Here is a 15,316-nt window from a genome sequence, read left to right as displayed (position 1 = left end):
TATTTATGACCTTTATGTTCCTTCATAGTTGTAGATGGTAGTCTGAAATAGTCCATGTGTGTGTTTGTTTACACACCTAGACGACGCTTTGACATCCTGAAAGAAACGACACGTCAGCTGATGTGTTTGACGTGACATAATCTGCAGCCCAGGGTAGATCATTGGACCTGAAGCCGTGTGTGTGTGTGTGTGTGTGTGTGTGTGTGTGTGTGTGTGTGTGTGTGTGTGTGTGTGTGTGTGAGTGTGTGTGAGTGTGTGTGTGAGTGTGTGTGAGAGTGTGAGAGAGAGAGAGAGAGAGAGGAGAGAGAGAGAGAGAGAGAGAGAGAGAGAGAGGAGAGAGAGAGAGAGGAGAGAGAGAGAGAGAGAGAGAGAGAGAGAGAGAGAGAGAGAGAGAGAGAGAGAGAGAGAGAGAGAGAGAGAGAGAGAGAGAGAGAGAGAGAATTATAATTAAATCATGTGTAGCAGCTCCAGGGAGCTCATTAGAACATGTTTCTGTTGTGTCTGTAATCAATGTGTCAAACGAGATAAAAATCCCTTGGTCATAAATAAAGAAGATATTTTGTTGTGTATCACGTTTGTTTGTCTGCTAACATGATATCTAGAAAAAAAAACATTGCAACTGTTTGGATTTTATGTTAATCAAAAGCGAAATTTAAAGCCAGGGATATTTAATTACTAATCCAAACAGTAAAATATATAATTATATGTTATACAAATAGACTTAAAAACAGTGAATAATTACACTGTTCTAAACATTAAGACACAGTATAAATCAATAGCGAAGGATAGAAATACAAAAAAAACTGTAAAAAAGGAGGAGGAATTATAGAAGAGCCTTTCATGAATGTTAGCCGTTAAAGAATTCCCCAGGAAGGAACCTGAAGTCAAAGTGTCTGGAAAAATGTATTTCAATGTATCAACAGGTTGACAATATGTCCTTGTTGGTCTGCTCCTTTGTGCCTCCTGATATCTTCAGTATGGATAAAGACCATGGCACACACGGTTAAAGCCTCACTGCTTTATCTAATGTTTGCTAATGTCACCACCATGTGGACAGACAGCAGTACTGCAGCTGTAATGCTGCTGTGAATGGTGGTGGCTCTTTAATTGAGCAGGAATTATGACAGATATTAAGTTTGACTAAATGTTTTGAAAACCATGTTTGTCAATACTTCATTTTATTATAAACCCGGTAATTACATAAAATCTGAAAATATCTTAGACACCAGCTAGATGCTTTAACCACACAGGTGTTATCGATTATCAGGTTGATGAGAGATGAGGACAGATTGAAGTACAGCTCCTGATTACACACACTATAGATTAATGAAAGGGTGAGTTGTGCCACTCGATCAGATACAGTCAGTAATTGCCCAGATAGTCCAAAGAAGAACTCTCATTAGGCAACATAGGTGAAACCCCCTGTGTGTGAGAGCTACGGATGCTCAACCAGTTGACTGGTTACTGAAGTTATTATCAGAAAACGAAGCACCTGTTTACGGTCTCAGTCTGTGTAACTGATGGTTATTACTCCTATAGGGCCTGCGATAAAATAAAAAAGGAAATGGATGGGAATACTTTTATCATGTGAGACACTGTCATCATCTCTAAGACTATGTGTACTCTATTGCCTTATAACATATTTAAACAGAAATGAATTATTTACAGTTAAAAATTGGTTTCTCGTTTTTTTGATCAACGTTGTTCATCGCAACAAACAAATGAGTACAAGGAAGCAGGAGTCAGATTACAGATCATTTAAAATCCCAAGAGGGAAGTGTTTAGATAGAAAGATGGTTTAGACTATATTAATGAATCCCATTTGATTGAGATCATTTTAACCTAGAAAATTGTTTTAACGGTCAGGCAAATCTAATGTAAAGTAAGAGTAAAGAAGTACAAAAAATATACCTGAATTGTAATTGAAAACACTTTTATAAATGACAAGTTTGTAAAAGTGACTTCATCCAATGTGTTTGAACCTTGTGGGTCTTTGGAGGGACTTTAAATGACCAAAGAATCAGAGCCAATGATCACACAGAACAATACAGGCAGTTTTTGCATTTTATTGATAAATTATCATTTTTAAAAAGACCCAAGAGCCATCGTCTCCTTTCACCTTTCACTACAGTTTACCAAGTACTCAATTTGAACTATATACAAAGACATGTTTTAAACATTTTTGTTCTGCTTCATCATCATCATCATCATATCATCATCATCATCACATTCAAAACAAGGTTAGAAATCTGAGCAGTGCCCACTGGTCAAGGTCGAGAGACAGGATGCTGAGTTAGCCTAAAGTGATGCCAGCCAGCACAGAGGTCAGAGAGCGGCGATTATAACGCGCAGGGAGGAAGAGGAGGAAGAGGAGGGTTTAAATTCTAACTCACAGGCAGACAGAGCAAAGACATCCTACGCTTCAGCTACTTCTCCGGGAACTGAAAAACAAATCAATGACGGAGCATAAACAAGTCAACATGCAAACATGAGTCTCCATTTATGGGATCATTTTTTCATTATCGAGAAGGCAACGAAAGTGCAATGAAGTACACCGAACTCCAATAAAAGGGTTATTGCCAAGTCAGTTAAAAGCTGCATGGATGGAAAATTAACACTTTGATATAAAAAAACAACCTCCTGTTGATCTGTTGCTCTTCTTGACCAATACTGGGCAGCACATAGGTTTTTAAGGATTTCATATTAAAATTGATCATTTTGTCAGGGTTAAAATCATACAGCAATCCTATGTCAGTGTACACAAGCTAGGTAAATGGTTACAGGACAGTATGGGTATGCAGCTTTCTGTAGATGGAGTTATGAACTAGCAGCAAAACAACACGTACAATTGCATATAATCGTAGTGCAATGGGCAAACTGTTCTTAGGAGGTTGGCTTATTTTGGTCTGGTCAGTAACAAAATAAAACCAGGGCTGAAAAAGAAAACGGAACAAGAAAACGGTCCAGAAAGACCAAATCCAACCAGTTTGCTAAACAATCATTTTCAAATAAAATGTTTGGCATTCATCAGGAAAAAACACAGTTTCTTTTTTGTTCACGATTGTGGATTTTCGCAAAAAACCTGGGCAGGATTTGAGTCTTTGTGGACGAGTAGGAGAACATACGTTTTGTCCGTTCATCGAGTCCAAACTCTCAAACATCCCAGACCCCAACAGACGGAAACACATCTCCAACACCATACACATCTTCAAACACACAGTACCATCTACACACTTCTGTCCAGACGCTCTGCAGACATCATCCCCCGCTGAACATGACCGGTTAGAAATCTGAACAACATGAACAAAAATAAAAGTGGGGTTTGTTCTTCCAGCCGTGCCGCTCTAGGCGAAGCTGTTCTCGGGGTAGCTGACTTTGATGGCGCCCCAGTAGCAGGCTCGTATCAGACAGATGAGACCCAGCAGGTAGGCGAAGGCCCAGGACACGTAGGTGGCGTTGTAGCGGCTCGCAAAGTCCCGAGTACCAACCTGTTAGTGAAGAGGAGGAGAAGAAAGAGGGATTGTTACAGTCAAACCTCAGTCTCTTATATTTGATTAAATTGCACATCCTACAAAACAACTAATTCAAAGAGAAGTGCCACTGGTTAAAGCAGGATAATGTATAATATCAAAAAGAGGTGTGTTTTACTCGTCCAGTGTGCGTAATACAATGCTGCTTTGATTTGGAGTCAATGGGTCACATGATAGGAAGCTATTGACAATTGAATCTTCAATTGTAAACTGCTGAATCTTCATATAAATATTCATATAAAATAGCACGTTCAGTTATAAAGAGGTGTGTCGTATTTGTTAAGTCTAGTTATACAATTTCGCATTGATGTAAAGTAATTATGTCAGATGATATGGAAGCTATTGAATAAAAACAGTTCTAAAAACAGTTCCTATTATCAAATATTCATTTGAAAAAGAAGATAGACAAAAAATCCAATAAAGAGAGGTGTGTCCCACACTTGTCCAATGCTGTTATACAATTACGCATTCGTTATGGAATCATTAGGTCACATGATATGGAATCATTAGGTCACATGATATGGAATCATTAGGTCACATGATATGGAATCATTAGGTCACATGATATGGAATCATTAGTTCACATGATATGGAATCATTAGTTCACATGATATGGAAGCTATTGTAGAAATCCAAGATGTTCAAATAAAATAGAATTTAATCCTAAAATCCAATTAATATGTGTCCACAGTAGTAAATTAATTTGGTGATTGAATTGGACACATGATATGGAAACTGTAAAGAAATTAGACTTGTTGTGTTGCTCCTTTGTTTGTAACTATCCTGCCTGTTTGATATTTCCTGCTGAATGCCTTCATCGCAAAACACCACATGCTGTTTATGAATCTTAACTTGTGCTATTCAAACAGCACGAACTAGACAAAGGCAGCACTTACCGTTAAACCCACTCCGATGAAAATGCAGATCATTCCTACAGTTATATAAGCACAACAACGCCTCCTAGGGAGTGCACTGCCAACAGAGGATCTGCAGGGAGACATTGAGGGGGAGAAAAATGGTCAGTGTGTCGTCAGAGGGCAGAAAGAAATTCTGAATATATTTTATACAGTTTTATGTTGTGTATGTTCCTCTGAGAAACAACATGGGGATGGCTTTACAGAACATTGGTAACATTTCAGGTACAGTTTAAGTTCTTAGCATTATTCTATCAAATTTCGCAGTGAAAAAAATCTGTCTTTCTCGTTGCAGCTTACACATGAGAGCGCTGGAGTCCGGTCACATGTCAGCTCTCAACATCCTGACTCCATAAAACCACATGAACAAATCAAGCACCAGGCTGGCATCAGTTCTTTTTTTCATTTTGCTTCAACGTTTCTTTACTTTCTTCCCCCTCTCTGCTCTCACATGCCTCTCATGTGAGGGGACTCAAGCATTCTTCAGGAAGGTGTTCAGATGGCTTAAGGGGGAGCCTGATCACCTGATTTCTACTACTCCTTCTTAAAACGTGAAAACAGTCTTTTTACTCTTTGATCGACTCACTGTTTACAACTGTGCCGCCTGACCATCTCATTTATTTGAGCTGTGGAGCAAACCATTTTTCAAAGAAGGTTTTAAAATATAAGCTATGAAATTGAACACTTAATCAGACGATCTAATTTTATCAAAAGTTCATCACTCCTTATAAGCATTAATGCTACATCTTCACATGACTCATGACTTCTTCTGTTACAATGCAGTAAAGGAGATTGAAGGGAGAGAGTAAGAGAAAATACAGGAGAAAGAGATAGATAGAGAGCAAAGAAAATGGAAACAGACACTGAGGTGAACAATAGAAATGGAAACCCAAAAATGATTGCTGAAGAAAGACATACTGTTAAGGTCTCTAAAATAAATAATTAAAATGATTATAGGCGGAATACAACGTCTATTGACTGTTTAATCACTCATCAAAGTTGATTTAATAAAATACACCTCATCAATTCTCATGACTTTTAACTGCTGGACTGATTGGTGTTTCCGGTAAGGGGCCACTGGGAGAGGACACAGACACTTCTGGTTTATGTTGAAGTCTCTCTGACAATTGCTGCTTCCTCACAGCAGCAATATATTTAATGACTTTTGAATTTGCACATGCATAACACAAGTAACTCATAATACGGAGATAAAGATAGGAATGTATGAACAGAGAAAAAGACCGGAGAGATATTGTCAAAATCTAAAATAAAACTCTAGGAAAGATGGCAAAAGAGCGTAAAAGAGGAACAGAAAAAGAGATGGAGAACTAAGACACAGAGATAGAGGAAATACTGCAGCTTATTTGTTTTCTCAGCCAGTCCAGATCCTCACTTTCAGACACACCTGTTGACTCCCGTCTCCCACCGCCTTGTTACTCTGTGACCCTCCCCCCCATCACCATTACATCTACTAAGGGCCAGACTCTAAATCTTGTCACACGTCTGGATTAGCCTCCATCACCTCCCCTCTCCTTCCAACAACTACAATTCAAGACCTATAAAGCTTGGCTTCCATAAAGTGAGAGCCTGGATACTTCTCCAGCAATTAGGGTTGAAAGTTAAATGCATTTAAATCCAAGTTGTATCATACTAAAACACAAACATACACAACAGATGCATTTTGCGCATACGTGTAATGTTGCATTTGGATCCCATTTTCTTCAAAGAATTTAAACCAACATCAGAATTTAACCATTTTAAAAACCATGTTTACTGTTTGAGAGAATATCCGATTTGATTTTCAAGCCATTGGCTTCCATTCATTTGTGTAAAATATCATAACTAAAATGCATATTCTTGACACTTCTTTCAACTCCACAGTGATCATCCAAGTCTGCTTTTACATTTGTTAAAAAGGTACATTCTAACTATGACACAAACTATTTAAGTCAGTCTTTAACTGACAATAAACTAACATTTTTCAAATCTGCTACAGTAAATGACTCATGATATCAATAAATGAAACCAAAACCACCTATTTCCAACAGGAAATAATCGTTCAAAAAGTAAAACAATTTCTGTGATTATAATTTCATACTTTGAGTGAAATAGGTTTGATCGACTCACATTTTTTTGCAGTGGGGACACTTGGCTAGCGTGTTAAACCGAAGCTCCATCCACTGTGAGGAAACAGAAGAAAAAGCATTACAGGAGCATCCAAACAGGCACAGAAGAACACAGAAATGCAAAGACACTATAATCCGACTCTACTTTTAGAAGAATCAACACAAGACCTACTGGGAATGATGTTACATGATCAGTTAGGATGGTTTGCAACTTTATAAATCTTTTTAAGAGAAAATATCGGCAGGTTGAATAAATTATCATCTATAATTATTATAATATTATATTAGTTGTCTCAACTATTAGAGTTTTGATGTAAAGAAGTAGTATTAGGGATATGTTCATCCCATCACAGATCAGCATAATTTAAGATCCTAGTATGTGACTTTTGACATCTGGCTTCAGAGGAGGAATAAACAATTCAATAGAAATTCAGGCTAAATTATGTTGATTTAATCCAATTCTGTGACCGTAAACTCAAATTCAACTGTTCCATTTCTTTAAAGCCAGATGTTCATAAGTCTTATTACATCGGTGTAAAACGGCTGCTGATTGAACTGGAGCAGGTTAGGCTGTTGTTAATATGTCCTCCAGTATGACCAGCTTTCTCAACCTGTTGTTGTACTGGAGGAGAGCCGTCGCTGGGGAGGCTAGACATTGGCTGGGAGGTGGCGGCATCCTCACTGCCCTACAGACGCCACAACACACGTTAAGAGAATCCCCTATTCCCATCCCCAAATACTGAATACACTGTGGTTTGGCTTTGAAGATTAAACAACAATGAAGTAACACTATTCCACCAGAACAAAACTGTGATTGATTAGATTGTGTTGGTGGGTACGTACAAGAAAGGTGTGGCCACAGTGACCGCAGATCACCCTCATCCCCTCGGGCTGGACGGGCAGCGCCGGCTGGGCGGGCTGCTCCTCCGGGATGACCATCGGGCTCAGGTTGATGATGCGTCTGCTGTCGGAGGAACAGGGGGAAAGACAAGCTTGTGATTACAACCAATCCAAAAGGGATTTTTAATGCCATTTTTGTCTAAATGCTCTTAATGTCTGTTGTAAAGCTCTTTGGATTACCGTGTCTTGATTTGCCTTTATTAAACTTAAAACGTACCCGGGGCCAACACTGTGTCCGAACATCATATTTAGCTTTGACTGAAGTTGACTGAATGCTGCCTACCAGTTTGGTCGAGGACATCCTATCCTCCTGGACGTGTCTTTACAGATGAGCAGGCAGTTACAGGGACACCTCACATATTTCTTCCCTGTTGGGGGGTTCTTGATGGGCTGGAAGGAAAAGTATCAAAATCAGTTTAGTATAAAACACAAAAACAAAGCAATAAAACAGTTTAAAAACACTGATGTGAAAACAAAAGAGACCCTCAAAGTTGTACATTTCTGCAAAATCAATAGCTTTGCTTTTAACCTATCAATTCTATAGGTTTGCCCGTTGTCTTCAAATGTCAATATGATCCCGTAAGACATGCTGTATATCAGTGTTTTTTCTAAAACCTCTGTATTCAATATTCTATGGTGTTTGTGTTCGCATACTCTACATTGTGCTGTCCAATGGCACAAAGTGTTACTTGTGTTACTATAATAAAGTTTACTCATGTATCAGAACCAGGGATTTTCATGTGAAAAAAGGAAAAAACATACCTAAACGAATTAGCATACTGCATGCACACATTTAGCCGGATTTAAATGAGGGTTATAAAAAAACGCTTACAAAATAAATGCATCTTCAGCTTTAGATTTATTTCTGCAGTGTGTGGTGAACCTGAGCTGAATTGAATGAAGCCAATCAGTATTTATTGTGTACCGTTTTATTCCAGGGAAATAGAATACCATACGGGTGGGTTGATGTACATGTATAAGCACCGCAAATATCAGCCAGTGGAAATGTGGTAGTGATGACAGCAGTTCATCCTCCTCTCTGCCACTGACAGCTCCATTAAAGCTCTCAGCCAGACTCATTCAAGTCAAATGTTGCACCTATCACTGCACTGACTGATCGATGTGAAGATGTCTACATCAACATCAGTAAGCAGGACATTGTCAAGATCAGACAAGGGCATCCTAGGCAAATTGTTTATTTTTAAATATATGTAATTGTCAACCACGCAAAACGATGCTTTGAGTGATTTCATTTCAGAAGAGATAAACAGTAAATGGATTGTAATGGGGAGGAGAGGAGAGCAGCGATAAACAGCTCAAATAAAACTGAAGACTTAATGTCTTTATTCGACCTGACAGATGAACTGTAACGACTCAACACCAACAATCATTAAAGCTGTCACCGCGCTCAATGGCCTCCACTTACTGTAGCTTCATTGCAGACCGTGCACTTGACCACGTGCTGATGCAGCTTCCCATCCAGGTTGATGAGGGACTGGCAGATGCGGCAGTTGATGACGGGAACACCGCCGGCGTCCGGGCTGGCGATGGCTGTGTAGGGAGGAGGTAGTTCGGCTTTGAGAAGAGGAGGAGAAGGGCAAAGCACACAACACACGGCCAGCTGTTAATCGCATGCATCGATACAACTTCAATCAACAAACAGACATTATCGCTGGAGGTTAGATGTACACAATGACTACATTCAAAATATGGCATAGGTTGATAAAGGACACAAGATGCAAATGAAAGCTGTGCGAAGATCTAGAAATTCGCTCTTCAGATTTTGGTAACTGCCACTAGAATAAACCTTCAAACTCAACACATGTGATACTGTATATTGTGGACCAGGATCATTAGGATTTCAGACATTACATGAGACATGACATTAGACTTTACAATGTGTAGAATGAGTAATAATTGGAAATAAACGGCCCATGGAGTATGTTGATAACACACAACTCAATCTTATTTCTAATGACAGTTTGTCTAACAAACCAAAAAATAAAGTTATAATCTTAGTGAGAGACCCTCTGATCTCATACAAGACAACACAAGACTCTCCAAAAGTCCAAAATCTTTGCATGTGTGTAAAAACATTTTATATAATAATAATAATAATAATACATTGTATTTCTATAGCGCTTTCCTTGAACCAAAAGACGCTTAGAGCTGGACCATTAATCAATTAGAAGATCAAAAGAAAATGAACTATGTTTGAACATCTAAATTGATAGTTGAAATACCCATAAAGGCCCCAGCTTCTAAAATATGTGATTTGTTTTTTTACTGTTCAGAATAACAGATTTGGATATTATCTTTAGCTAATTTCATAATAAGCTAATCATTTATATTACATTATAAATTGCAAATACAAACATATTTTGCCTCCCAAAATAACTTATAGGCTGTTGTCTATAAGTTAAAAATAATTGTTTAAAATGATTTGCCTCAATATCTACTATTCAACTATTAGTAACTATTAAACTAAGTGTATGGTAGGTAGCAGGGAACATGCTGTATGTAAACCCACGACAGGCTTGTTCGACGATGATTGCTCAACATGTGACTCTTCTCTTTGTCAAGGGCCGAGCATCACCCAGTATGTTTAAGAAAGTAACAATGGGCTCTTTTAGATAAAGAAGTTGTAGGATGTAAAACTCACTCTCTACCAAGCTGCAGACAACGTTACTATAACATTAAAGCTGGTCTTCTTATTGTGAGGCTGTGGCCTTTTGAGAATCATTGAAGCTGCTGTACACGACCATTTTAGTGATTTTTAAATCAATACATAGTGCAATTTATATGGATGGGAATTAATACTTCATGTCCTAAAATGTAACATGTAAAGAAAAATGTTAAAATGTACCATCAGCCATATTTCATTGACATTGGGCCTTATAGGCTAGTAAATGGTGTTTTATCAGTTAAATTAAATGTCTCTGCTAATGAGGCTAACAAGCTCCTTACTGGTTTGGCTTAGAAAGAAAAGCCAGTGCTATGTTAGGTGTTTATGGTCCATACGTGTAATCAACATGATTAAATGTCCAGACTTAAAAATGTTCTCCTACAGTCTGAAAGAACTACTGTGAACTAACAAACAACTACAGTAGCACTGTTTAATCCCACATTAACCTTTTGTTGTTAGTCTGCATTCCACGTGTTTTTCTGGGTTTTAATACACTAAATGCATAGTTTTGCACCAGTCAGTACCTTTACTACTACAGTAGTATTCAAGCTTACTTTACAATCTGCGTGATACTTAAAAATGTGTGTCTGCAGTTATTCAATCTACTTACATTTGTTGAATGTGTACCTAAAGTCCAGATTTACTGCACAGCTCTGGAGGTGATGGGATTCTGATTATCTTTCACTTATCAAGTCTCTTTCAAACAAAAATGTCAGAAAAATCACCAGATTAGAGCCTCGGATGCAAAAAGCTTTTGTTTTTCTTGTCTTTTATGAAAATTAATTGCTAAACACTTGTATTTAACTGTTTTTTCAGAAAATTCCAATTTGCCAATCTTGGTTTAGTGTTTCTGTCATGTCTGCCATTTTATACGCAACACAATTATTGAATTGATTAAAAAAATTATCAACAGTTTAATCAATAATGGAAATAATTATCGATATAGACATAGCCAAGTCTACCGACCACAGGAGGCAACACAACACAAAGGAGGCCTCTAATATAACCAATGACCTTCACTGAATGAGATAATGGGACAAGTCAACAGGTAAATGAGGTTGGCTGTGAGATTCAGAGACACTGAACAGTGGACACCACAGGGACAGATGGGACATCCCGTCTACAATCGGGTAAACGTCACTAGAAATACAACCAAAGCCTGCCAAACACTGTCCACCGGCAGCACATAGTGATCCCTTTTCTCCCAAGCAGAGTTAATCCTAAATATAACAACAGTGCACCGGAAGTGCAATGCAGACTGTACTCTCTTAACATAAATAATTCCATAACATTATAAAATAAAATCCTAAACCTGGTTTTGAGCACATTCAGCACTTCTCTCTGCCTCACTCTGAGAAGAGGCCTGTCTCATCTCGCTTCTCTCCCCTTACTGTGAAGGCGTCCTAATGCATGTCTGAAACTGAATCTAGCAGCTATAGGTTTCACCGGCTGTTCTCAGAGCCAGAAGTAAGATAAGAAGGCGCTTCACTACAACCAGCAGCACAACAACATACAGCCGCCAACACATCCTGCCAGCTGGTGCCATCACTGACACACGTGTTGTTCAAAGTGGAGAATCACTCCCTAAGAAGCCAGTGCGCAGACTCAAGCTGATGTGTTTTCTGTTTCTATATCTCTGTATGTTGCATATTCTTATTACACTTCGTACTGGGACATTTTTCAAAGCCCTTGGACAATGTGTGTGCACATTAATACACAAAAGTTCCACTAATAAGATTGCAGTGCTCATTTTATTTCAGGAAGATTGTACATTAAGTATGGATCTTATCACCAAAGGAAGAAAAAAAAGTCAGCAAAAAATCAGATACGATATCTTGCTTTTGTGGCATGAAAAAAATCTCTTTAAGGTCAACGGATAAGGCTCTATATTGTTTTATACAAATCCCATAAAGTTTAAAACAAATAAGGAATGTGTCCTTCACAGTACTTTATGTCTCACTCAGCCCATCAGTTCCTACTAAATACGTATATCACTGAGATTCCTTTAACAGCCCTGTAGTTTCTAGCAAATGGTTCTCAAACAGGAATAAATGTGTATTTGTTTGGGACTAGTTGCGGAATAATACATATAATATATACAGTATACAATATATATATATGTATATGTGTTATCATGATGTAGATGACGCCATAAAACTTAATTGTATTCATAATAAGACAAATTTGTATTATGTTAACCTTTATACTGTTTTTTTCATGCATTATAATATATAGCAAAACCCTGACTGAAAAAAAAACAATGTGACGCAGCCAAGGTCATTGGTCTCCAGCCGCCTCTCACCTGCACCACCACCACACTGTGAGCAAAGCAAACTGTGGATCTCTGATACAGCTACTAACCACTGATGGTGGACAACTGTTCATCAGGTAAAGGCCTTATACTTCTTCAGTGGAAGAATGTGAAGAAATTCAGGAAATCAATACAGCAGAGATTGCAGTCACTTTCATAAATATCACATTTTACTAACTCCTCATCACATCTTAAATGCACTGTGTTTCATCGCATCTTATAAGCTTATTAGTCAAAGTAACATCTGAGTCATTGTTTCATTGACAAGCTCAGCTTTGGCTTCTTTGACTCTAATTAATCCAGTTTACAAATAGTCTAATAGAGGAATGTACTCCAGCAGACCCAGTGAAAGCAGAATTAGCCATAATCCAGACTGTAAAGAGGAAATGAGCAGAAACTAGGCCATGAAATATACTGACATTCATTTAGCCTTTCGCTCAGTCAGTGCTGTAACATTCAAACAGGCGCTGAGTTCACCGGTTACAGTCCAGCATTAAAGTCTTTATGAATAATCCGGTGGTGAAATATGAATCTGCAAGATTAGGATGTTCATTTGTCAACATCATTGTGTTTGCTTGATATAAGCGGATAGTCTTGAAATGTCCAGCAAAGAGTATTACACGTTCAATGAATCCATTCATTTGCAGCAAGAAAAACCATGTGTTGTGCCAAAGCAAATAAATGATGTTTGTTCACAGTGTCTGGAGGTGAATTTACATAAAAAGAAAACATAATCCTTTGATATGAGTCGAATATGGATGTATTTATAAGAATAAGGGAACTTTTATCAAGAAAATTCTTCAGCAAAAATAAATAGCATGTCATCATGTGTGTCTTATGTTTCAACCCTAACCCTTCAATTCAGAATTAGACTAAAAATCAGTTGAGAGCCCAGCCCAGTCCTGACCAAGGCTTTCTAGACTATGGACTGAAGATTGATGAGCTGTTACTCTCTTTCAGCCCTGCATGCATTATGGTGCTGTAACCTACATTCAGCTGTTAACTAAGCAAAAAGTGGACACTTTGTCGGTGTCCTGGTTGAACATGCACATGGTTTGTACTGTAGTCAAGATGCAATTTTAGAATCAAATAGTCTTTCTCAGATCAAGGCAAATATTATCTTATGCAATCTAGTCTCCATGCAAATGAGCAAACTGACAGCTAGATTTAACAAAATGACATTTAAATCATGCCGTGCAGTGGGTGTTGTGACACATCTGGGCTTTTTGTTGATTTGCAGCTGGGACAAAAGGCTGCTAGGCTGCATTCTGCAGTGGGTCATTCCTACCCCCATCCATCAACAACATAAAGCCTACATCCACTCAGAACTCACAGACCCACATCATGACTCAGATTTTTTCGGTTAAGACCCAAAACGTTACAGGCCCCAGTGAATCGTGATGTGAGTATTTCTGCAGTAAAAACATAGCTTGCTGTTATTGTAGGCCCCTCTTCCCTAACCCACTGCTCCAGTTCTCACAGTGCTAGCTCCACCTTTTTCTCAGCTGTCGATGGAGTGCCCTTGCCTTGCATTGCACTGCTGCAGTTTTTATTTACGCAAACTCGATACGCCCAAATATGATTCAACATTCACGCTGTGTACATGTCGTGTGTTTACCTCGGGGACTTGAATCCTGCAGGTACGGGGGAGCAATGGGGGTCGCGTTCTCGGAGTTGGGACCCGACAGCAGCGGAGATCGCTCGTCCATGCCGTCGGAGGCCATGATGTTAACCGAGAGAAATGACGGTGAGAGACGGCGGAAGGCTGCACCGGGTCTGCACTCAAGTCGGTGAGCAGCCAGCGGCGGGTTGTTGCTGCCGAGTCGCTCCGGTCCAGCAGCCCGGTGACGGCAGCCTGGAGGAGGGAGGAGCCTCTCGGTGGTCCCCGCCCCTCACTGACATGACCCGGGGCATGGGCAGAGCTCCTAAACCCTGAACATGGATCTAACTACTAAACCCATCATGCACTGTGATGGAATTTTGTGAGAACATTATGTCCACGAATGTTATCAAATGTAACTGCATTATTGGCTGCATGTGCACATCATTATTTAGATTTTAGTCAATGTTTTCACTAATAATCATATAAAAGGTCACAAAAAATATCAATTTCATGATGGAAGGACACAGCTGTATTAATCAATAAAGAAGCAATTCTCGGTGTTGGCCACTAGATGTCACTGAAAGATCACTTCTGTGCTGTCCATCAGTGTTTAGACCATAATGTATTATTTAGGCCAAACTTTATGACTGGTGATTCCTCAACACGAAGCCATGTTCACTTACCAGTTTGATAGGGTTACTTAGAAACGTAAATAGTTTATCTCACTTCAGCTATGTACTGTAGAAAACTGGATTTCCAATTAGACCATGACTCTGGCTAAAGGGCTACGTTGTAGCTCAAGAAACATTGTGTTTGCTCAAAGACACAGCAAATGTATAGGGAGGGATTAATATGACAACAAGGCCTCGAGGCATTTTGATTCCAATTTCTTAACTGGAAAAAATATGGATCAAGTTCATAAAAGACACTTCTCGAGCCTATTGACGCTCTTTCACCAGTTAGGAAAGTTCCTTTATGATAGCTGATTCTTGCATTCAACATATTTTGCTTGTCTTAGTTTCTAAATTAAAAAAATTATGTTTTTTCTTTAACTCAAGGGGTCTTCAAATAGTAGTATGTGTTTTACAGCCTGTAAAGCCCTCTATGGAAAATATTTGAGTTGTGAAAATAAATAAAACTGACTTTACAAGACGATTAATGCATTTTCAATGGCATATTGCCAAAGCAATTACAAATTCACATTTGGCCTTTGTATGAGATCAGTCTAGGCTACGTGAACAGCTTT

At 38.7% G+C, this 15,316-nt stretch overlaps 1 protein-coding gene across 3 annotated transcripts; it reads right to left on the bottom strand.

The window, feature by feature from the left end:
* Positions 1-2,046: 2,046 nt before the first annotated feature.
* Positions 2,047-14,382, bottom strand: pip4p2 (phosphatidylinositol-4,5-bisphosphate 4-phosphatase 2). Of its 3 annotated transcripts, none has more exons than XM_034241306.1 (7): positions 14,086-14,376; positions 8,897-9,021; positions 7,754-7,860; positions 7,414-7,534; positions 6,572-6,624; positions 4,427-4,517; positions 2,047-3,488 (listed from the first exon to the last, which is right to left on the bottom strand). In XM_034241306.1, exons 1-7 carry the CDS (start codon positions 14,189-14,191, stop codon positions 3,345-3,347), a joined length of 747 nt encoding a protein of 248 aa, XP_034097197.1. In that variant the 5' UTR covers positions 14,192-14,376; the 3' UTR covers positions 2,047-3,344. The 3 variants fall into 3 exon arrangements, with proteins under 3 accessions (XP_034097197.1, XP_034097196.1, XP_034097198.1); XM_034241305.1 differs by having other exon boundaries at positions 8,897-9,045; positions 14,086-14,372; XM_034241307.1 differs by lacking the exons at positions 2,047-3,488; positions 4,427-4,517; positions 6,572-6,624 and adding an exon at positions 6,646-7,256 and having other exon boundaries at positions 8,897-9,045; positions 14,086-14,382.
* Positions 14,383-15,316: the final 934 nt, after the last annotated feature.

The sequence above is a fragment of the Gymnodraco acuticeps genome, unplaced genomic scaffold, assembly GCF_902827175.1.
Source record: "Gymnodraco acuticeps unplaced genomic scaffold, fGymAcu1.1, whole genome shotgun sequence".
Classification (NCBI taxonomy): domain Eukaryota; kingdom Metazoa; phylum Chordata; class Actinopteri; order Perciformes; family Bathydraconidae; genus Gymnodraco; species Gymnodraco acuticeps.
Note: the sequence above shows the minus strand (reverse complement) of the source record. Positions and strands in the feature narration are given on the sequence as shown.

What these genes read in the sequence shown, in the direction of transcription:
- pip4p2 (XM_034241305.1), bottom strand. Translation starts at nt 14,191, where the DNA reads ATGGCCTCCGACGGCATGGACGAGCGATCTCCGCTGCTGTCGGGTCCC. An exon ending in CGGTCTGCAATGAAGCTACA is followed by an intron (nt 7,861 to 8,896) that starts GTAAGTGGAGGC and finishes TTTTCCTTCCAG; the next exon opens with CCCATCAAGAACCCCCCAAC. An exon ending in GGATGTCCTCGACCAAACTG is followed by an intron (nt 7,535 to 7,753) that starts GTAGGCAGCATT and finishes TTCCTCCGACAG; the next exon opens with CAGACGCATCATCAACCTGA.